Source organism: Bombyx mori, chromosome 14 (assembly GCF_030269925.1).
Source record: "Bombyx mori chromosome 14, ASM3026992v2".
Taxonomy (NCBI): Eukaryota; Metazoa; Arthropoda; class Insecta; order Lepidoptera; family Bombycidae; genus Bombyx; species Bombyx mori.
Window position 1 is genome coordinate 11,076,931 of NC_085120.1, and position 23,482 is coordinate 11,100,412.

At 36.0% G+C, this 23,482-nt stretch overlaps 2 protein-coding genes across 2 annotated transcripts in view; both read left to right on the top strand.

Moving 5' to 3' along the window:
* LOC101742193 (coronin-7) overlaps positions 1-23,482 on the top strand; it is a 55,125-nt gene extending 31,643 nt beyond the window's left edge. Inside the window, exon 24 of the mRNA XM_062672151.1 lies at positions 19,637-23,482. The gene's annotated coding sequence lies outside the window, so the exon portion shown is untranslated. The remainder of the gene's footprint in view (positions 1-19,636) is intronic.
* Positions 19,644-20,513, top strand: LOC101737429 (ommochrome-binding protein). Its single transcript, XM_062671982.1, has one exon. It carries the CDS (start codon positions 19,644-19,646, stop codon positions 20,511-20,513), a length of 870 nt encoding a protein of 289 aa, XP_062527966.1.

Below are 23,482 nucleotides of genomic sequence, written 5' to 3' on the forward strand. Positions count from 1 at the left end.
GGTACCACCGCCCTGCCTATTTCTGCCGTGAAGCAGTAATGCGTTTCGGTTTGAAGGGTGGGGCAGCCGTTGTAACTATACTGAGACCTTACAACTTATATCTCAAGGTGGGTGACGCATTTGCGTTGTGGATGTCTATGGGCTCCAGTAACCACTTAACACCAGGTGGGCTGTGAGCTCGTCCACCCATCTAAGCAATAAAAAAAAAAAGTTTTTTAAAGTTTTCGATATCGTAAAAGTTTGCTCATATTTGTATGGAATGGGATCGTTTTGCCTACGTTTGCCGCTAGGGGCACTGTTCCAACTGCATACAAAGTTGGGTTAACTTTTACGCTATCGAGAACGTTAAAAAACTCGCACTAAGCACATTGATGTGTGAAAACTTATAATTTCATGTAGGTGTGTATTTTTTTATGAGTGCGAAGGAAATCGATGGTGTACTTCCACTTTTACGCGGGCGGCTGGAGTACACGTGTGTGTTGAACCAACTACAACCCACGGATAGCGGTGCGAACGAACGCTTATATCTTATTGGGTTTCATAATAACGACTTATATGTGTATTGTTTCGTTATTGGAGTCCAGTTTCCTATGCTGGGTTTCCGGGATGCGTTTACCGAAGCTTTCCATAAATATGTTCCACACGCAATGTTACCAGGAAAACATACATGTACTTAAGAAGCTTAAATGAATATTGCAACAACTGGTACAGCTCTTGATTGTTCTAGAACATTTCATCAGTGCTCCAGTTGTATCGAGAGCGCTCTAATATGGTCTTGAGAATATTCTCAATGATCAAGATTATTCGAGAACATTCTCGAAAGTTCGAGTTCTATAGGGAATGTTCTGGAAAATTTTAGAGATAGTCGACAAGAATATAAAAGCGTGGTATAGGCGACATGAAAAATGCGAGCGAGTCACCCCAAGAAAGGGAATTGTGATAGTGAAGTCTACCATTGATTGTCGTAGTACAGTAGCATCACGATATTTCGAATGTCAAAGGAAACGCAAAAAAAAACGACTTATTTAGTCTTGGACTTAACAAGAAGTTCGAGATATGAAGTATTGAATGCCTAAAATTTCATTTCCTTCGAATATATTTAATTTTGTTGAGCAGTAAAAAAAAATCCAAGTAATTCCAAATAAGGTGTAAATTATGTTTGATTATTTCCACTTACGGAGTCAACTCGTAACAATATATTAATAAATAATAGGGATTAAAGTATGGAATTGCCGTTTTATGCAACACACAAAAACACACAAAAAACGCGCGAACGTTAACAAGTGATCCGCGTATTTTAAATCATTAAAAATAGTTTTAATGAATATTAAGACACAATTTATAGTAAAATATAATATATTAGTGCTAATTCTCGTGGATAAGTGTTATCTCTTCAAAACAATAAGTGTGTGACTTTAAAACCTATCAAAACCGAGTGCAAAACAGTGACTATAAAATATCATTTAACTATAAGATTTAAGTGATAAATACCAATATAATACCTGGTGAAAACAATCACAAACTAATAAGACGATAATTAGCAGTGTTAAATTCTTATAGTGACTTTCATATTAAACATTTAATTTTAGAAACAAAATTGTAACCAGTGCGCGCGCAAGTCATTCAAATTCAAAAATTTGAAACACCTAAGCGTCTTAACGAACATTTGAGAGTTTTGCGTAATAGAACCATAATTTCGCTACTATTTTTGTAGTGAATGGTGTCACGGGTTTTTAACTGAGTTTCGTGCATGCTAGTTTATGACTTTTATGAATTCTTACGAACAGTTTTTATACAAATAAATACCTCATAAATTTCTGCCGCTTATATTGCATGGCGCTTGTGACAAAAAAAAAAACCGCTAATCTTCTAAAAAGCGCTTTATTGAATTTTTGCTTTTCTTTTTCATTCATTGTTTTATTTATAAATTAACAATAACAATGCCTCTTCAAAGAACACCAACTACATCTGCAAACGAATATGTTACTCTTCGTCGTCACAGGACCGTTACTAATGATTCACTTGATCTTTCCTTTGGATCGACAACTTCGGAAATAGAAAGGCATAGCCCACTAGACCTGGATCTGCAACTGGACTTGTCTACTCGTTATCGATGTGACATCGAAGAGCTCAAGAAAGAAATATTGCAACTAAAAAACGAATTAGTAAATGCCTATGAAGAAATAAACAAATTGAAAGAAAATATGTTGCAAACAAATAACAACGACTCAAAAATATTACATTCAGAAACAAACCAACAAGAAAAACAAGTTAATCGAAAGAAACCGAAGAAGAAAAAGTCCCGACATATTAGAACGTCATCACCTGTCTCTGCCATAGGTAACTCCAGTTGTTTTGAGGCGTCGATCACAGATGACGACACTGTTATTGAATCTAATAAATCACCGATTGAAATCGCGAACGAGCGAAATCCACCTGATACGCAAAATAAATTAAAAACCACGCCATCTATGGAAATGATGTGCAACCAACAACTTTTAAACTTATTAAACAATAAAAAAATAAATAAACATACTTTACAGCACTTCTGTAGCTCAGTTACGGGTGGGACCGCTATTTCAACTCAATGTAATATTAATAATAGAACAACCTCTAACAAAATTTGTATTATAAGTGATAATAATGTAAACAACATATTGAAAACAGCTGAGTATACCTTCACAAACTCTAAAATAATACATTATTGTCTAACAAATGCAGGAATAACTGAACTTTTTGTAAATTTAGAATTAAAACTTGTCAACTATACTTTACAAGATTACTGTATCATTTTCTTAGGTACAAAAGACTTTGAAATGTCTTTCAACTATGAAAAATTAGTAGAATACATAAAAAATAAATTAGAAAAAATAACTCATACTAATGTTATAATATGTTCCCCAAATTTCAAACTTGGTACCAATGTATATTTACTCAATAAGAAAATCGAGGCCTTTAATTACCATCTATACCTTAGTAACAAAACTTATGAATATGCCTACATCTTTGATACCAACAGATATTTAAAATATACTTATGCTATGTTTTCTAAGTATACGAAAAAAATTAACAATAAAGGCATACATACTGTTTTCAGTAAATTAAAAAACTATATAATAAGAATAAACAAGTGTTATGAACAATCTACCTTACAGCTAAATGAATCTGAATCATATAATAAAGCTGATATTTCCGACACACAGATTAGTTCTAGCAACCAAAAAGAGTTTTTTCGTTTACAATAAGATACGAGTAATGCATCAAAATATTAATGGATTGCTTAGTAAGTCTGACCTATTATGTGTAAATATCCAAGAACTTGATAAATGTGCAAAAAATGTAGATGTAATTTGCTTAACAGAGCACAACATGAACAAATTAGACTATGTGCATGTAACTTTACCAAACTTTAATTTAGGTGCACACTTTGCCAGAGAAAATAGAAATGGTGGATCCTGTATACTCATAAAGAAGTTTCATAAATATAAAGTATTGCAAGAGATATCTAATCTCAGTGTTTGTAATGATGTGGAGTGTTCAGCTATAGAGTTAATTGAACACAACTTGGTTATAATCTGTATATATAGACCACCAAAATATACACAAGAAAAACTAAATATATTTTTTAACGTTTACAATTCTATAATGTGCTTAGTACATAAATGGAAATTCAAAAAAGTAATTGTATGTGGTGATTTTAATATTGACCTATTGAAGAGAAACCCTATTTCTCTACGATTTGAGCATTTAACTTATAGCTTTAACATGAAAATAGGTACACGTGAAGTAACTCGCCCAAGTAGTAATACATGTATTGATAATATATTAAATAATGTACAAAGTAGCAAATGTGAAGTAATTGATCTTGGTATGTCAGACCACACGGCACAGATGTTAACGTGCCCCGTCAAAAAAACGTGTACTCTTAGTCATTGGTATACAATACGAAGAGATTTTAGTAATGAAAACATAAAAAAATTTCAAACATGCTTACAAAATCTAACTTTTTATGATGTATTTAGTTCAAATGATCCCGAATATGCCTTTGACTCATTTTTTGAAGATTTTAAACTATTTTATGACCTTTGTTTTCCCAAGATAAAAATAAGAAATACCTGTGTTAAAAAAACAAGGTGGCTATCTAAAGGGATTGGTAAATGCTGTAAACAAAAGAGAAAATTACTTTGGAATTATCGAACCAACCCTTCAGAAAGTCAAAAGCAGATTCTAAAAAATTATAGTGCGCGACTTAAAAGAATTATAAAGCTAACTCAAAAGTGTCAAAACAATTATTATATATCAAATGCAGACAATAAATCGAAAGCTACATGGAGAATAATTAATTCAAGTAAGGCAAATTTTCCAAAAGAATATATAACACGAATAAAAGTAAATGACCGTATAATAACAGACCCCATTAACATTGCCAACGAATTTAATACCTTTCTTATTAATGCTACCAATACTAATACTGATAATGATATTGATAAAATAAACTCTCCGGTAAATTTAAATGAAACACCAGAAATTTTGATTAAAAATACAAGTAATAGTCACAGTACACCTCACTCTTTATTCATGAATCCTGTTATTCCGTACGACATCTTTTTGTTAATGAAATCCCTTAAAAACACTCATAGTTCTGGTTATGATAATATTACTACATCGGCAATTAAATCGGTAGCACTTATTATAAGCCCAGTACTTAGCCATATCATAAACTTATGTATAGAACATGGCGTTTTTCCAAGCAAACTAAAAAGATCTGTCATTAAGCCACTCTTTAAGAAAGACGATAAAGAAAACATTGCTTGTTATAGACCGGTATCTTTACTTCCCATTTTTTCCAAAATTATAGAGAAAATTATTTACGAAGCTATTAACTCCTACTTTGAAAAACATAATTTATTTACACAAGAGCAAAAAGGTTTCAGAAGAAATAAATCAATTAATATGGCTGTACATGACCTATTAAAACCTATATATTACAATTTAGATAATCGAACTCCTACTGCTACACTGTACATGGACATGACTAAAGCGTTTGATTATGTGGATCATAAAACCCTTCTAGATAAATTAAACGCTTACGGAATTAGAGGCAATGTCCATAAATTATTAAAATCATATTTAACTGACAGATATCAAAGGGTTGAAATAGACAACATATGTCCACTGAGTAGGACAGTACAAAGCTATCACTCAAATTGGATGAAAATGCAATTCGGTGTACCTCAAGGCAGCGTACTAGGGCCGCTCCTTTTTCTAATTTATATTAATGACTTCCCTAAAGCCATAGAACATCCGATGATTCTCTTTGCCGATGATAGCACCGTCATCTTCACAGAAAAAGAATTAAACTCCTTAGAGTCCGATATTAACACTACTCTTAAGCTAGTTATAGAATGGTTATTAAGAAACAATTTAGTAATTAACCTAAATAAAACAAAAATTGTCACATACCCACAAGAAATACAACACTCTTTGAAAATAGAATATGATGGGACACATATTGAAGAAGTGAATAGTACTAAATTTCTGGGTATTTGGATTGATAATGATATGAAATGGCAAACACACATTGATACAATATGTAAAAAATTAAACCAATATACGTATGCCTTGTATAAGTTAGCGAAAGTAGTAGAGCAATCAGCTGTACTGACAGCTTACCATGCATATGTGGCGTCAACCCTTAGATATGCTTTAATATTCTGGGGAAACGCCACTAATACAGAGTACGTATTTAAAGCACAAAAGAAATGTGTGCGTGCTATAGCAAACATTCATGTACCAGACTCATGTAAGCCTTTCTTTCAAAAGTTAAAAATCATGACTTTTACATCGTTGTATATTTATGAGGTAGCGATTTTTGTCAAAACGAACAAACATCTGTTTGCAAAACCGCAATCTGTTAGGAATACTTTAAAGATCTCCTCGCTACCTCATAGAACTGCCCTTTATGACAAGAGTTTTTTTAGTATGTCATCAAGAATATTTAATAAACTACCTATAAAAATTTTGAAGACAATAGATTTACATGATTTTAAGCAAAAATTGCAAGTATTTTTATTAGATAAGGCTTACTATAGTATGTCAGAATATTTAGACGATAACTTTAGATAATTAAGTAGAATAGAGTTCAATAATTATAATTTAAGTTATTTTTATTTTTATGTAGATTATAGTTACACCTAATATTTGTACGCTTTACTAGCAGGACATAGTGATACATTTATTAATATTAACTTATTAATCTTTGTTAACCTATGACCACAAATAATAAATAAATAAATAAATAAATAAAATAAATTATTGTAATAGGTACTTCGAATTAACACAGAACCTTCGTGGTTTGAGATTTTTGAGTGAAACTATTTTCAAATGGCACCTATGAGGTTCTTTTTTTTAAAAATGTGCAACATTCGATTATCGATTTTCAGCTGTTTTTTTTATTCAGCTTAGAAAAGAAAGATGGATACTTCGAAAATTCGAGTGATTTTTTAATACGACTTCCGACGCGGTACTAACGCTGCAGAAACAGCTCGCAATATCAATGTTGCGTTTTGACCGATCTGCAGAAAGAAAGTCGTGTTGAAACTTGTATTACCTTGTGGAATCGATGCGGAAATAAAGGAGTATTGAATCGAATTGTGACATGTGATGAAAAGTGGATTCTTTACGATAACCGTAAGCGAAAAATGCAATGGCTGACCCCAGGTCAAACGCCGCAACTAAAGGAAAGCTTACCAATAAAAAGGTAATGGTAACTGTTTGGTGGTCTCAACATGGCGTTATTCACTATAGCATTCTCCGTCTGGTCAAGCAATAGCGGCAGATGTGCCGAACTCGGAACAATGATAGCAAAACTTGCAGTGTAACAGCCCCGACTCATGAATCGATCTTCACCATTATTGCTCCATGATAACGAGAGACCTCATAAAGCACGAGAAACTGTTTTAACTCTACAGGAACTGCAATTAGAAATCATTCGTCACCCTCCGTATCCGCCAGACCTTGTTCCAACGGACTGCCATTTTTGTCGTGATTTGGACAATTTTCTACGTGTTAAAAAGCTTTCTTCTCAGGAGGCAGCACAAAATGCTTTCACACAGCTTGTAGAATATAGATCATGAGAGTTTTATCGCAAAGGCATAAATTACCTTCCTATTAGATGGCAGCAACCTGTAGATAATAATGGTAGGTATTTTGAATTTTGATTAAATAAAAATGTTAAATGAAAAATAAAAACGAATTTAAATTTTTCAGTACAAATCGGCAATTTCATACTTTAACTCCTAATATATACTAAGTACGTGTATATGTAATACTATCTCTGGCTGGTACTTTATATCAATAGAAGATATCATACTTACACAGAATTATATGATTATTGGCGTTAGACGTCTTATCAGTTAGACCATGAGGATATTAATAGTACAGACACGTGACATTTCACAAAAGTTTAAATTTTTTGTTTGTTTTGACTCGACTTGTCCCTGACATTCAATCAAGCGCTAATAAATGAAACACAATAGTTCCGCGTCTTCATCAACTCAATTGTACAGAGACGGGTTTAATTACGTTTTTAATTGTTTCCTTTTGATTTTTAATACCGCATATAGATTAACCGCAGAATACGTTGAGATATGAGGTTTTTTTTAATGATTGATTGAAGGAAATTGGTGGCCATGAGGCCTTTCCAGTTTAAGCAGGACAGAAGTCGTCGTAGCCTAAACGATAAGACGTCCGGTGCTTTCGTACCTAGCGATGCACCGGTGTTCGAATCCCGCAGGCGAGTACCAATTTTTCTAATGAAATACGTACTTAACAAATGTTCACGATTGACTTCCACGGTGAAGGAATAACATCATGTAATAAAAATCAAACCCGCAAAATTATAATTTGCGTAATTGCTGGTGGTAGGACGTCTTGTGAGTCCGCACGGGTAGGTACCACCGCCCTGCCTATTTCTGCCGTGAAGCAGTAATGCGTTTCGGCTCGAAGGGTGGGGTAGCCGTTGTAACTATAATGACACCTTAGAACTTATATCTCAAGGTGGGTTTACATTGTAGATGTCTATGGGCTCCGGTAACCGCTTAACACCAGGTGGGCTGTGAGCTCGTCCCCCCATCAAAGCAATAAAAAAAACATGTCTTTGATTTTAAATTCGAAAATTTCATGATCTTGAGTAATGATGGAGATAGGATATATTCTTCAACTAATAAATAGGCCGGCAATCATCTAGCACTCTATGCCTGGCCCCTTTAAATAGCTTTCATTTATCAGAATAAAGTTTCAGACACGTGCCAGCAATACGTATTGCTGTTATAATAAGCTGTGTGATAAATGTTTCACGCTAACACTGAATTTTTACTATACAAGATATCACCGAGCTAGTTTTCTATGATATATCAAAAACAATATGATTGTTGTAAAGAAAATGTGATCGCGTATTTGTCTCGAACCGTCTTATATTTTCCTATATAAAAATAAATAAATACATAGGGCGAATAAATCACCGACGGTCATCCAGCCTCAATTTAGGATTCCCTGTGTTTTGGCTACCAGAGACTGAGTGTTAAATACTTAAATAATAATTACATAATAATAAAAATAAATGTAATAATAATTAAATAATAAATATTAATTAATAGATACTTAAATAAGTTTCAACAAATATTTTGTAAGAGTATATTGAATATTTTTTCATTTTATTGCCCGAGCAGGCAGACGAGCATACGGCCCACCTGATGGTAAGTGGTTACCGTCGCCCATGCACGTCAGCAAAGCCAGGGGCAGAGCCTAGCCGCTGCTTACCGCTAAAACAATCAGACAAAGAACAAAAAAAACTGTTCATCACATAATGTTTCCCCGATGTGGGAATCGAACCCACGACCCTCGGCACAACGAATAATGTTATTTCTTCTTATTTCTTCAGTCAGTGGCGCTAATTACTGCACCATCGGGTCAGTATATGGAAATGATATTGGAAAGATCTTTTAGGTACCTCAAGCACCGGTCACCGTCCTCGCTGAATCCGTCGCTTGCGACGAAGGGCCCGACGAGAAAGCCTATAGACACAACCCACTGAGTTTCTCGCCGGATCTTCTCAGTGGGTCGCGTTTCCGAGCCGGTGGTAGATTCTGCGAAGCAGTGCTCTTGCTAGGGCCAGTGCTACCAACAATCCCGGTTTGAGTCCCGTGAGCTCACTCACCTACTCGCCCGGTTACGCTGACATAGCCTCTTAAGGCTATCATCAGCTTAGGTAGCGAAAAAAGAGGAAAGATCTGACAGCGAGTGGATGTTTTTAAAAGACGCAGTCACATACTGTTTGAAAATGGTACATTTAAGATTTTATTCAATTTGCTAGTGCGATTCAGGTTTTTGCAAATTTCCTCTGTTTTGGGATAGTTAATGTTGGATATATAATAAATATCAATACTTTGATGTGTCAAGGTGGATTTTTGGAAGACACCAGGTAGGCTGTGAGGTCGTTTGCTTAACACCTTGGCTGCAGCTTGTAAAATAACAAAAGTTCATCTGGTGCGGCGGCGGGTCGAAAGGCCAACGTTATTTCCACCAGTGCGTAGCAGGTCGTTCTCGACGCACCAGCACTAGGGTAGATTAAAATGCTATAGCTTTGCGAAAACATACTGCAAACAATTTATAGTATTTTTATTATTTTTATTTTATTTATTTATTTATGTACACACAAAAAAGGAGACCTAGTACAGAGTAATAGGAAAATTATGTACAAAGGCACCGCTTATTTCTTTAAGAAATCTCTTCCAGCAGACCTGCGAGAGGATTATGAGAATAATAATTAAAAGTGATGAGTGTGTGTAGAGCAGCTAAAATAACAAATACAACATGAGAATTATAATAATGCACATACACATAGCAAATATTGTTAAACTTGAATACAAAATATTAGTTGTAGTATATAGTATATATTTTTGCGGTGTCAAAATCTTACAATAACCTGAACCTGAACCACCTGAAATAATCGATCCGCACCAGCTAAAAGTACTGCGGCAGGGCGATATGTGCCGGTCGCGCAGTGAAGATGTTAAATCTAAAATAATGCTTTTCCAGGCATAGTCGAGTCGATGAGGCTATGTTTGGGCTTCAAAACTACAGACAGGTATCCGTTTTTTCACGTAAATACAAATCCAAGTACTCGACGACAATACGGGTCTACGTCGCAGGTAATTTAAATAGTTCACACACTTTTAATCACAAAGCTATATTTGAGTCTAAAAAAAAAAGAGTTCTCCGAAAATCCGTTTAATTTATTAATCCATTTAAAGAAAGAAAAGTACTTAGCTTTCCGGCGACCGTGATCTGTCATAACAAAAATAGTCCGCGGGGAAGGATCGCGATGAAAAATGCAAAAAAGAACTTCGGAACAGGGCGAACATCTCAAAAGAGAGTTTAAATAGCTTACCAAGAGAGGCGACGCCGCTCTCGGCTATGAAATGTGGCTACAAAAAACGTGACTCATAAAATACAGCGGTGTTGTTTGAGTCTATTTCATGGCGTCACTAGGCACTTTACTGGTGGTAGGTACCACCATCCTGCCTATTCCCGCTGTGAAGCAGTAATACGTTTCGGTTTGAAGGACGGGGCAGCCGTTGTAACTATACTATGAGACCTTAGAACTTATATCTCAAGGTGGGTAGCGCATTTACCTTGTAGATGTCTATGGGCTCCGGTAACCAATTAACACCAGGTGGGCCGTGAGCTCGTTCCCCATCTAAGCTATAAAAAAAGGCTAAGGTTTCTCCGACAAGGTTTCTTTACTGACATTTTTGCTGCGAAGGTAACGTTAGTTCGGATAAGCAATGTCATTGAGACTTCGATCTGTTATGTCGTGGTGGATAGCGTCCTTCGCGTTATGATACCGGGTACAACCTGATACCAGCTGGTCTATGTGCGCTGACTAACTAGTATAAAAAAGGACGTATTAAAAAGAAGACAGAAGGCACGAACACCACTAAGAGTGAATAGTTCTATTGCTGGCAAGATAAGGACAGATCGGGCTCGGAATTCTTAGCTGGAAAACTTGAGGGAAATCGCCCTGCCATTGTTTACTACTGTTGACATTGTTGTCGGTATAGTTTAGGTGATGCGAAATATAAATCACTAGCTTTTGCCGGTGACTTCGTCCGCGTGGAATAGTTCACAAATAATGCTTTATTTTAGAACAAATTTGGTTAGCATAAAAAACGTTATAGTGAGCCAACTTTAACAAATAGACATAATATGCTGTCTCGGACTTTTTTTTAGACCTTCTAAAGGGGAACAATTCTGTCATACTTTATTTTAGCGAAACTTAGCCTCTACTACAGCGCACGCAGCGGAAGCTCTCAAAATCCGATTTTGAAACATTCTTTATTGGTGCTCCGCTTGTATTGATCTTAGCGTGATCTTATATACCCTTTAGCCTTCCTCAATAAATGGGCTATCTAACACTGAAAGAATTTTTCAAATCGGACCAGTAGTTCCTGAGATTAGCGCGTTCAAGCAAACAAACTCTTCGGCTTTATAATATTAGTATACATTGTTTACCTAATTGTTTGGGCCGTAGAGTCATGTGGGGTAACCGTACGCAGCGGGTAAGTGTACGCAGTGAACATCGTGCGAATGACGCATTTAATTTTTTCGGAGCGAGCATTCGCGCGTTCTAGTGTCGAACTTAGGGCAGACGTTGTCGCCTTACAACAAAAACCTTTATCATTTATCAAGGGGGACGTGAATGTCGAAAGGGGCACATTTTTGAAGTCGTCGTGGCCTAACAGATAAGATGTCCGGTGCATTCGTGTTGAGCGATGCAACGGTGTTCGAATCTCAGGCGGGTACCAATTTTTCTAATGAAATACGTACTCAACAAATGTTCACGATTGTCTTCCACGGTGAAGGAATAACATCGTGTAGTAAAAATCAAACCCACAAAATTATAATTTGAGTAATTACTGGTGGTAGGACCTCTTGTGAGTCCGCACGGGTAGGTACCACCGCCCCTCCTGTTTCTGCCGTGAAGCAGTAATGCGTTTTGGTTTGAAGGGTGGGGCAGCCGTTGTAACTATACTGAGACCTTAGAACTTATATCTCAAGGTGTGTGGCGCATTTACGTTGTAGATGTCTATGGGCTCCAGTAACCACTTAACACCAGGTGGGCTGTGAGCTCGTCCACACATCTTAGCAACAAAAAGAAAAACATTTCAAAAATTTTGTCCTAGTTAATCTTCTAAATGTGCAATCGACCAAGCGACCGCCGGCTTAGTGAGCACACTTTGAAACCGGAATGTATAAGCATCGTGTTCTCTTCAAACAAGATATTGAGATTAAAACCGCGGCTAATTTAATTGAATTGCATTCGCGCTGCCGTAATCCGCTAAATGTTTTTGTTTTCATAATTTCGGCTTAATATTTAAGGGTGTCTGTGTAAAGTACGGCGCCTGAGAAATAACGCGGGAACGCTGACAGGCGCTGTTTGTCCGTTGCCGTTGTTTAATCATTTGAAATATTACAAACGCAGACGAAATTAATTTAATAAGACCTTTTTAATTAATTTAGGCAAATCTTAAATGCTAAGAAATAATATTTACTAGAGGTCCCGCAGTAGTCGAAATTCGACTATAATTAATTAGAATTGCAAGTTTGTACACATACTATAATCAAAAATTTCGCTAAGGCTACACTATAAAAAAATATTAATAAAGACAAACAATATTTAATCTATCCTCAATTTGACAACAGACGTCAAGAACAAAAGTTTGACAATAAATAGTATGCATGCGTGTGTGCGTCAAATACATGGTATGTGGTGTGTGTAATGTTTTCTTTATTGATTTAATGTATCTTTTATGCATTATTTAAAAAAAATATTAGCATTGTGCACTTCTTCTCTATATTCTCTATAAGTGTGGAAAATTTCATATTCTTCCGTCCGCGCAATTTTCGTAAAAAGGGATACAAAGTTTTTGCTTCACGTATTAATATATAGATTTCAACTTAAACGCTATCATAAGATATGTCATGCAACATATTTTGATGTGTAATATCTATAGCAGCACGTAAAACCGATTGCGTGGCCACGTATGACGTATGCCGTGGCGACGCGTCGCGCGCTATTTGATAGTAGATATACAGTTTATATGTAGTAGTGTGCACGGTGTGGCGAAGCGTCGTAATGCGCAAGCGACTGTTTCTTAATATTAATATTTTATTTTTCATCATGCTACATGAATTTCTAAACTTTTTTTTTATTGCTTAGATAGGTGGACGAGCTCACAGCCTACCTGGTGTTAAGTGGTTGCTGGAGCCCATATACATCCACAGCGTAGATGCGCCACCCACCTTGAGATATAATTTCTAAGGTCTCAGTATATGTAGTTACAGTAAACACATTACTGCTTCACGGCAGAAATAGGTAGGGTGGTGGTACCAACCCGCGCGGACTCACAAGAGGACCTGCCACCAGTAATTACGCAAATTATAATTTTGCGGGTTTCATTTTTATTACACGATGTTATTTCTTCACCGTGGAAGTCAATCGTAAACATTTGTTGAGTACGTATTTCATTAGAAAAATTGGTACCCGCCTGAGATTCGAACGCCGTTGCATCGCTCAACACGAATGCACCGAACGTCTTATCCGTTAGGCCACGACGACTTCAAATTTATTTTATTAACTTTAACTTCTTTTATTCATTTATTAACTTAATACTAACTTAATCTATTACTAACCAACTTAACTTTATTAACTTCTTTTATTCATCTTTACCTGTACAAAATAATATTATTGTTTCACATCTGCTAGCCATTTAGAACATCAGTAGTGCCGAGTCAGCCCACAGGGCTTTCATACTTTACGAAGCACGTTTAAGCAAAATGTTAAACTTTTGAACATAATTAATTACTAACCGAAATTGCTAATTAAGTCTTCAGCTTATTTTGTAAAGGTCATGCAAGAATTTTTCATTAAACAATTTTAAACCATTTTTCCCCAAAGTTAAGCACAGTTTTATCGCATATACGTGTGTAAGCTCACGACCTATCTAGTGTTAAGTGGTTACCGGACCTCATAGACATCACAATGAGAATGCCGCTACACATCTTGAGCGACAAGAAATCTTAGTTTCAATCGTATAGTGTAACTACTGACCCAGCCTGATCAAATCAGTGTGTTTAGTGAGAGTTTTTTAACGTTCTCGATAGCGTAAAAGTTAACTCAAATTTGTATGCAGTTGGAACAGCGCCCCTAGCGGCAAACGTAGGCAAACGTTCCGACTCCATACAAAAAGTTGAGTTAACTTTTACGCTATCGAGAGTGTTAAAAAACTCGCACTAAGCATACAAAACGCATGGTTGTTTTGCGGCAAATGTAGGTTTATGGTATTTACCCGTATGAGCTCACAAGATACGCCCTACCAAGTAAAAGCATCAGTATTCAAAACAACCTTATCCTTTATAACCTTTCTCTGTTTAACAAAGCACGTAAAATAGAATTTTAGGTTATTGCCGGTTGAATAGTTGGTACGCACGGGTAGTTACGATATTCGGTCTATTTTTAGCGCAAAGCCGGATAATATCGGTTTTAACAGAGCAACGATCAATACAATATAACTCATAACAAACTTTCATTCGTATTCTGAATTAAATTGAGTATTTCAATAAGACTGATACATACACGTCCCGTCTAAATAACGATCCTATTGAACATTGTACGTGACACATAAAACTACTATTTATGTTTGTTATTGCATTATATGTTATTTATATTGCTTTGTGTCTCCCTGATCATCGACCGTGGCGCGGTTTGGTCGCGCGAGCACCGCGTGAACTGGACTTGAACGTGGACAATAAAAAAAAAAACAATCGTAATGCACATAAAACTAAAATATTAGAGAAGCCATTCGAAATTGCCTGCGTAGACTTTTGAATACTAACCCGAATGATTGAGTTCGTGGTATCGATTACTTAAATCGATTTGTGATTGGAATAGGTAGACCAAAGTGTTTTTTTTTATTGCTTTTGCAGGCAGACGGGTATACGGCTCATCTAATAGTGAATGGTTCACGTTGCCCATGGACTTTAGCAATGCCAGGGGCAGAGCCAAGCCGCTGCCTACCGTTAAATTGTCTACAGTGATTCGCATGGTTTCCTAATGCAGTGCATCCAATTATTTGAGGGCGGGAATTTGAGGTGATGGTACCTATTCGTGTGGGCTTACAATATGCCCCACCACCAGTAAATGTCGGTGGGCAATCTCAGTGTGCTGGTATAATGCTCAGAGGACACTAATACTTATTCTCTGGTGAATCTTTTAATTGCCCTTCACAGTATCTATGGGAAGAGATGCAGTCCTAAGCTAACCCTAAGAGTGTTACGCTGTCTAGAGCCGTCATCTTCATATGACAGTGCGAACTGACTTCATTGCAATTGTTTATGCCATATATCCACATCATATAACCATTAGGAACGGGTGGAGGGCAGGCAGTTACAGTCGATTACCTAAATCTTGGACTGACCTTATCAATACTACGACACTAAATTCTATGCTTCAAAGGACCAGATATGCTGAAGGCTAGAACAAAAAGAAGCGCATCGCGGGGCTGCCATTGAAAATACTGCATCATCAACCCCGACCATTCTGTCAAGAGTGAACGATTAAGAAGGAAGGGGATTCGATATCCAGGGATATTGGCCATAAAACCGAGGGGCAAGGCGTGCATACGTCACACCGTAAATGGCCTCGCGTTATACTACCTGTGGTATTGAAAATAACTCACTAAAATACTCCAGTTATTGGCAATTCAAAGCATTTCAGGTCAATTGAACGTAATTAATATGAATTCTCTTAAAAGTTCCACGCTATACGTTCACGGTCAGTCGTGTTTATAAAATATTTACGGTGGAATGAATAGAGCGGGTGCTCTCATACGTCGAGGCATACGTCAGGTGGACACACGCGCTGTGAACGAGGAAAAAAAAAACTTAAAAAAAATTGGTAAGTAATTATTACCTGAAGTTTTCATAAAAGGTACATTAAAAAAATTGTCTTTAAAAATTAGTTTAATTTTATATTCATTTATGCAAAGAAAAACCTTTAGAATTTAAAAACTTTAAACATTTCAGCTTAATTTTTTTTTTAATAGATAAATTGACTCACCTGTCCGTCATTCAGTGAAGAGTGGTAGAAATAGTTCAGTTTGGTATTGTATAAATAATACTGCTCAAAAAATTAATATAAAAAGAGATTAAAGAGAATAATGTTTTTTTTTTGTAAATTACAGTAAACCCAAATAAGTCTTTATTGTTCATTCATTATTATTATATTTATAATAATATGTCTCATGCGTTTCGACTACACTTTGCACTTTTAATACTCACGAAGACTAACGTCTATATAACAGTTCAAAAATTGATTTGAATCTTTTTTTTTTAATTTAATATAAACGTTTTTGTAATATCAATGTGTAACCTTACAATCTAATCTGGCATTATTGTCATGATTTGTGTTATAGTTAGTTAGTACTTATCTATGTCACAGATTAAATTAATAAGTATAACATTGTCTGTGCGTTTCATCGCACGCACATTCATTTAATCCGAAAACGGAAGAGAAATAAGAATTCTGAAGAATGCAATTTAATAGCGATAATTTCTTATGGGAATTTCTTAAAAAATCGTTAATTACTTTTTTTCGTAAATATCACCTCTAATTCTATTGATTTCAAGGCGTTGAATGACCTGAACGGGTAGATACCGTACTACCTATTGCTTATTTTTGCCAAATAATACTGAATATCCAGTTCGAAATATGGGACAATTTTTATATGTACAATACAATCAAGAATTTCATCTCTTAAGGGTTAATTCACTTTGATATTAAACTTCAGTAATAACTTAATTACTGCAAAAAAATCTTATGTTGAGTATTTTTGGTTGCTTATATTGTGAATCCGTAGGGCTGTCTTGCCAACTCTTCCATCAAAGCAACCTGCTTTGAGAGGAGAGGCATTAGTCAGTCGTGACTTCGTCCCAGTTTCTCAAAGGTAAACGGTGTACTGTGGACTACGCCCAAAATACGTGATCGTAGAATTCATGCGTTCCAATACAGTCCTATCAGCAAAAATAAAAAAAAACTCGCAAAATTATAATTTTCGTAATTACTGATGGTAGGACCTCTTGTGAGTCCGCGTGGGTAGGTACCACCACTCTGCCTATTTCTGCCGTGAAGCAGTAAAGCGTTTTTGAAGGGCGGGGTAGCCGTTGTAACTATACTTGAGACCTTAGAACTGATGTCTCAAGGTGGGTGGCGCATTTACGTCGTAGATGTCTATGGGCTCCAGTAACCACTTAACACCAGGTGGTTTGTGAGCTCGTCCACCCATTTAAGCAATAAAAAAAACGGAATTAAATGCAAGTAACCCATGAATTTGTTTAAATGTTTAACGAAAGCTTGTCATGATATCGATCCGACAACATCTAGGACATAGCCTTCATATTCTATTTCTCACTAGAGCTTTTAAGTCTGTTGCCTTGGAATAGTGCGATTTTGTACAGAGCGGGTTTTGAGTCGAATTGGGTATGGGTTTGCCAATCGCCGTCATGTCTATCAAACTGGAGTGCATGATTGCTTCCCGACAGTTACAGGCGGGATGGTAACACCTATTCGTGCGGATTTTCAATACCAGACCGAAATGTCTATAATATGTATTGCATGGGTCAGTCGCTTAATCCGCTTGAGTGGAACTCTGTAGCTGCGGTTAGCACTACAGGAAATGTTTCGAGAATCATTAATTCAAGTGAAGTGCCAGACAGCTTCCCCAATACTTACGTACTAGATCGAAGAGTGAAAGATCCGTTTTATGATACAAATGATACCTCGATTTCCTGTCTCGACGTGAGTGGTCGCGTAGTCAAAGCTGATGGGCTCCGAACTGCTTTAAAACATTTGGGGCTACGGATTTGCGTAACCACTTCCAGAAAACAAAGTATTGACCCACAGCAAAGGCCCCTTTTGACCATACCCTGGTAGATGCAGTTAGTCTGATTGGAATGGTGCATAGGTGAAGCAGAAACAAATCCAGTGCGAAATTGATCGCCTAGTTTCAGTAGTCCGTTTGTGTCGCAAGAACTTTTCATTATGCTCTCGGACATTAGTTAGTGAAAAAGTGCATTATTCAGCGATCGTTTCGTGTTTTATTGAAAAACTTTTTAAATAGCAGCTTTAGAATGAAAACATTGTCAGAGCTTAAAGTTGTTTCGTTCGTTACCGGACTACGGAAGTGCTTAAATGCATATACGATTTTAGTGTTCTAATATTTAGTTTGTGCTTCTGAGTGTCCTCGTCTGATCCCTCATAAGTCCTTGAGTATTTATCATTTTTCGGTCAATTAGGTGTCATATTTGATGTATTTAAGCATTTGTCTTGTCAAGGTCGGTTTGACAAGGAAGGAATTTTAAACAAGCCAGTTTGGTATTAACTCCGAGCCACGGCATTTCCTAGGCACTGTGATATATTTTAACGGTAGACAGCGGATTTACTCTGACACTGGAATTGCAGACGTTCATGAGTGACAGTAACCACTCACCATCAGGTGGGCCGTACACTCGTCTGCCTACTAGGGCAATAAAAAAAATACGCATCTTTCTTCAAACGAGGTTCGAAGAGCCTTTTGAAGCGCTTGATTTCGCCGTCAACATATCGTGCGACATGTGTCCATCACCTTGAAATTTTCTACTAATAAAATGTTTATGTCACATGTGGAAATTTATAATTGCCATTTGGAATATTGTAGGTTCGAAAATCAGAGGGTCAATTTTCTACTAAACAACAAAACTAGTTTTTTTTTGTAGTATGATTTCATATTTATTATTATGTCATTTATAAACTGTTTTATGGCATTTGATACTTCAGATTACGCAAGAAGAACATAAAATGGAATCAGAATAGTAATTTTAATCATAATTAAAAAAAACAACCAATTAAAAAAAAAATATATATATATGACATGGGACACTACAAGTCAAATTCCTAACCACTTCCATCCACCACTTATTATCTCGTACACAATCCAGGATGATTAGGTGCCGTTGTTCTGTCCATATCTGCTATGGATCAAGCTCTTTAGTTTGAAGGCCAATCAGCTGTAACACTAATGCAATAGCGAATTCAATCTATCTCAATATGCTAGGTAGCGGCATTAACTTAAGTATTTATATTATATTATCCTATTTATCAAACTTGAACTTGATATCAAAATGTCGCATCAAACAATACACATTACTCGTAATCTAATCCACTATAAACCACATGCGAGACCCTTTTAAAGAAACGATGACACTAGCCCTAGTGGGCGTTCGGCCTGATGTCATCCCAGGAAACACCAAGTTTGAGCCCACTGAGATTCTTGCCGGATCTTCTCAGTGGGTCGCGTTTCCGATCCGGCGGTAGATTCTGCGAAGCCCTGCTTTTGCTAGGGCCAATGATAGCAACACCTCCGCTTTGAGCTCCGAGAGTTCACGCTAGGCTAACGCTGAAATAGCATCTCAAGGCTATCAGCATAGGTAGGGAAAAAAAACCAAGTTTGTTTACATATCGCAATCTCTATTGTTACAGGAGCAACATGATATTAATAACGATCTTACTGATTTCTTCGGTATCGTCCATTGACGTCGAAGTCAGCGTGCAATGTACGACGTGCGTGCTCGTAAATAAAACGTGTTACAACGCTACTTATCTACTAGACCTAGATGCGCCCTTCAGAAATAACATCGTCATCACCAAAATTGGTATATTAAGGTCTGAGAATGTTCTGTTCTACAGTTTCGAGCCGAGAATAGAAGATCTCGAGTATTACAAAATTGGGTTCGTTAACTTGGACGCGCCCGAGAAAACGGGTGTGATCAATAGCCCAAACTACGTAATGAACTTCGGTAGTTTTGATATCGATCAAGACAGATCCTTGGTTTACTTGGGCGGAAATGACGGAATATTTGAATTGGACACGGGCTCCAGTCAACTCCTCCCTTATAGCAGTCGCGGGGATCCGATCGAGAGCATATTCTACAAAAACAACGTTTACTTCGTCAGATACAACGACAGAGGCATCGTTGTAAAGAAAGGCGATTATTTTAAGACCATTCTAGAATATGTGCCGGTAAACAAATTTGTTATCCACAAAACTGACATAATAGTTTTCATGAATAATTTCGGTTTGTTCGTTGGCAGGGACAAGACTGTCTATCGTGTATCCAAGAATCCTTTTTTCAGAGGTCTGACTGTTGATCTAGATGGCGAAGTATACGCATGGTGGATCGATGGAATATACAAGGTGATAGTCAAATGGAATCTAGTGGATTCTAAAGTTGTTAAAATAGCACATCTACCGTCTATAGGAGCTATGGCGTTTGATAATATAAACAATTTATTATTTACGTCAAATAAAGCTCTTTATAGATTAGTAGAGACCACTTACAACTGTACACTGAATTAAGTTTAGTTACTTGTTTTGTTTTAGTGCCATTTAGAGATTTTATTGATCCATTTAAATGTCACTTAATCAATATTGTTATGTGTTTAAATGAAAAAATCTATTTACGTTAAAGACTGTTATTGTTTTAATTTCATACGAAACTAATATACTTTGGAGAAAGGATTTGGAACACAGGAAAACTCTTGAAGTCGCTTGTTGAGGGCTGAATAGTTGTCGTCGCCACTTTTAACAGTCAGCGATATAGTGCATCAGTAATTTTCGTGTTAAGTTATTCAGACACTTCATCAATCTATCTGCGCGTTACAGTTATTCAATTAATTGGAAAATCAATCCTATCAATATTGGAATATCTGTCGGTAGTGCGAAAGTATTCAATTAATATAGAAACATCGTCAGCGGCAGGTGTGCGCGCTGGTCGATATAAATCATTAAAAAGTTGGCGGAATCGATGGTACCGATTCATTAAAAACTTCGACGTATCTTTATTGATGATACTAAATTTGATATCACTACGTAGTATAAAACAAAGTCGCTTTCTCTGTCCCTATGTATGCTTAAATCTTCAAAACTACGCAACGGATTTTGAAGCGGTTTTTTTAATAGATAGAGTGATTGAAGAGGAAGGTTTATATGTATAATAACATCCATTAAATAGTGGAGAAATAAATAATAAATTACAGTTTCCGAAGCGAAGCGAGGGCGGGTCGCTAGTAAGTAATAATTGTTAGGTTCCTGCGAATGACAATGACTCTTGTGCCTTATACTTATCACTGTCTCTTGCGGTCTTCGGCGATGATGAGCTGACTATTAAACATTTCAAGGTAATTCAAGTTAATCCAAAAAAATGTGACTTCTAAATCTCGTTTAGCCATATATGCCACAAAGCTAGAAATACGAGCGTAATTTATCAAAGAGCTGGACGGTAATAATGATCGAAGTATACATTGGAGAAGAACAATGATTCCATAATTCCAAATTGGAAGAGTTTCGCACCAGAGACAGTTGCATAGAGCACTCCTCACCGATATCGGTACAAAGCAGTAACTATAGTTTTTAGATCCAACTGTTCAACAGACTAAGGTTTATGGATCAATTCTATCGACAGCTCTCTTCGGTGTCAAATGGAATTAGCTGCTACCTGAGAGCCTTAGACTATAGAGGGCAGTAACAACAGCAATTTTTTATATAAACAAATGTCTTAAATGCGGTTTTCAGTTGAGCAAACTGTTGAAAAATCCATAATGTATCTAGTTACAGTACCAGGCAATAAATACTGCACATCGATATTTAGATAGAGACAGTCGTCTAATTTTGTTTTTGTTGTAGAGGGTTACCCGTGTGCGACGAAACACTAACGATCCAGTGTCTATGGAGACTAAATGTCAATTAGGTAATGTGCGACAGATATAACGCTCTACAAAGCAAAAATTAACGGTCTCTTTCCCACGGTCGATGTGCAATATTTATCGCCGGGTACTGTAAATTTATGCAAAGTACCTGTCCTGTATTATAAGTAAGAATTTAATTTTGACGCAAGTCAATTTTGCTTATTGTAACAATTATTTTGTTAGTCAACACAAATAAGTTGTTTATTAATTATATAGTTACATGAGTATATATTATATACTATATTATAGTTGTTAATTATAATTGTATTATATGTAGTATAAAATTGTATGCCAGAACCATAGAATTAAAGTGACTAGAATTTTTAAGCGACTTAAAAAATAAAAGGGCTTTCACTTCTTAATGACGTATGTATCATCATCATCATCAGCCTTATCTGCCCACTGCTGGACATAGGCCTTCCCCAACGTATGTACATACACAAGTAATTAAAAAACTATTTTCATTTTACGGTTTTTAATGACCTATAAGCAAAGTAATCGAATTTGGGAAAAACACATGTGCAGTTCAGACGCAGTAGAATTGAAACGTCTAGAAGTATTCTATCACATTCTCTCGCAGGTTTAGTCGTACAGAAGCATGTTTGTATCTTCCTTGAGTCACTAATCGATTGTCATATCTGTTCCAACGATTTTTGAATGACAACGATATTATAGAACTTATTACTTAAATAAATAATAGTATAAAAAACTAACAAAATACGCTTTTATAGAAAAATACGCTTTTTTACAATAAAATCATTTTCTCTTATACTATTTTTTATTCAAATTTATTAAAATTTATTTTCTATTTTTTAGTTGGATTTTCTATAGAAGCATATTTTGTTAGTTTTTTTAAACTATTATTTATTTTTCATATTTTAGTGGAATTTTGATTTTTTCAAAAATTTTTTAATATTGAATTGTCATCGGTCCTTATTAAGTATACCAAACTTCGAGTTAATCCGACGTTTTGGAGGGGGCAAAATCATGTTCATAGATTCCGTTACATACTAACATACATACTTCTGAAGCTTATAAAAGCGTATTAAAAAAGAGTAAATGAGTGGTTATATCGTACTTAGTTTTTTTTGTTAGAAAACTTTCATCATGTATTTATTACTCTTTATTCGTGGTAGGGCTTCTTGTGAGTCCGCACGGGTAGGCACCACCGCCCTGCCTATTTCTGCCGTGAAGTAGTAATGCGTTTCGGGTTGCAGGGTGGGGCAGCCGTTGTAATATAAAACTGAGACCTTAGAACTCATGTGTCAAGATGAGTAGCATTAATGTAGTTGATGACTTTAGCTTCTGGTAACCACTAAACACCAGGTGGGCCGTGAGCTCGTCCACTGAAGAATAAGAAAAGATAACGTCTTTCGTCCTTTACATAGTCAATCAGCATTCCTTTGCAATTGAAAGAGACAAAACACAATGTCCTAATTGACATCATGTTTATTATTAGACCCTTTTTGCACTATTGTTGAATATACCACATAAAATTAGTTTGTAAGCCATATTCATTTTAGAAACGTCAAATTTATTCGTTGTTTTAATTGAATAAATGAAATAGATCTATATTTTAAA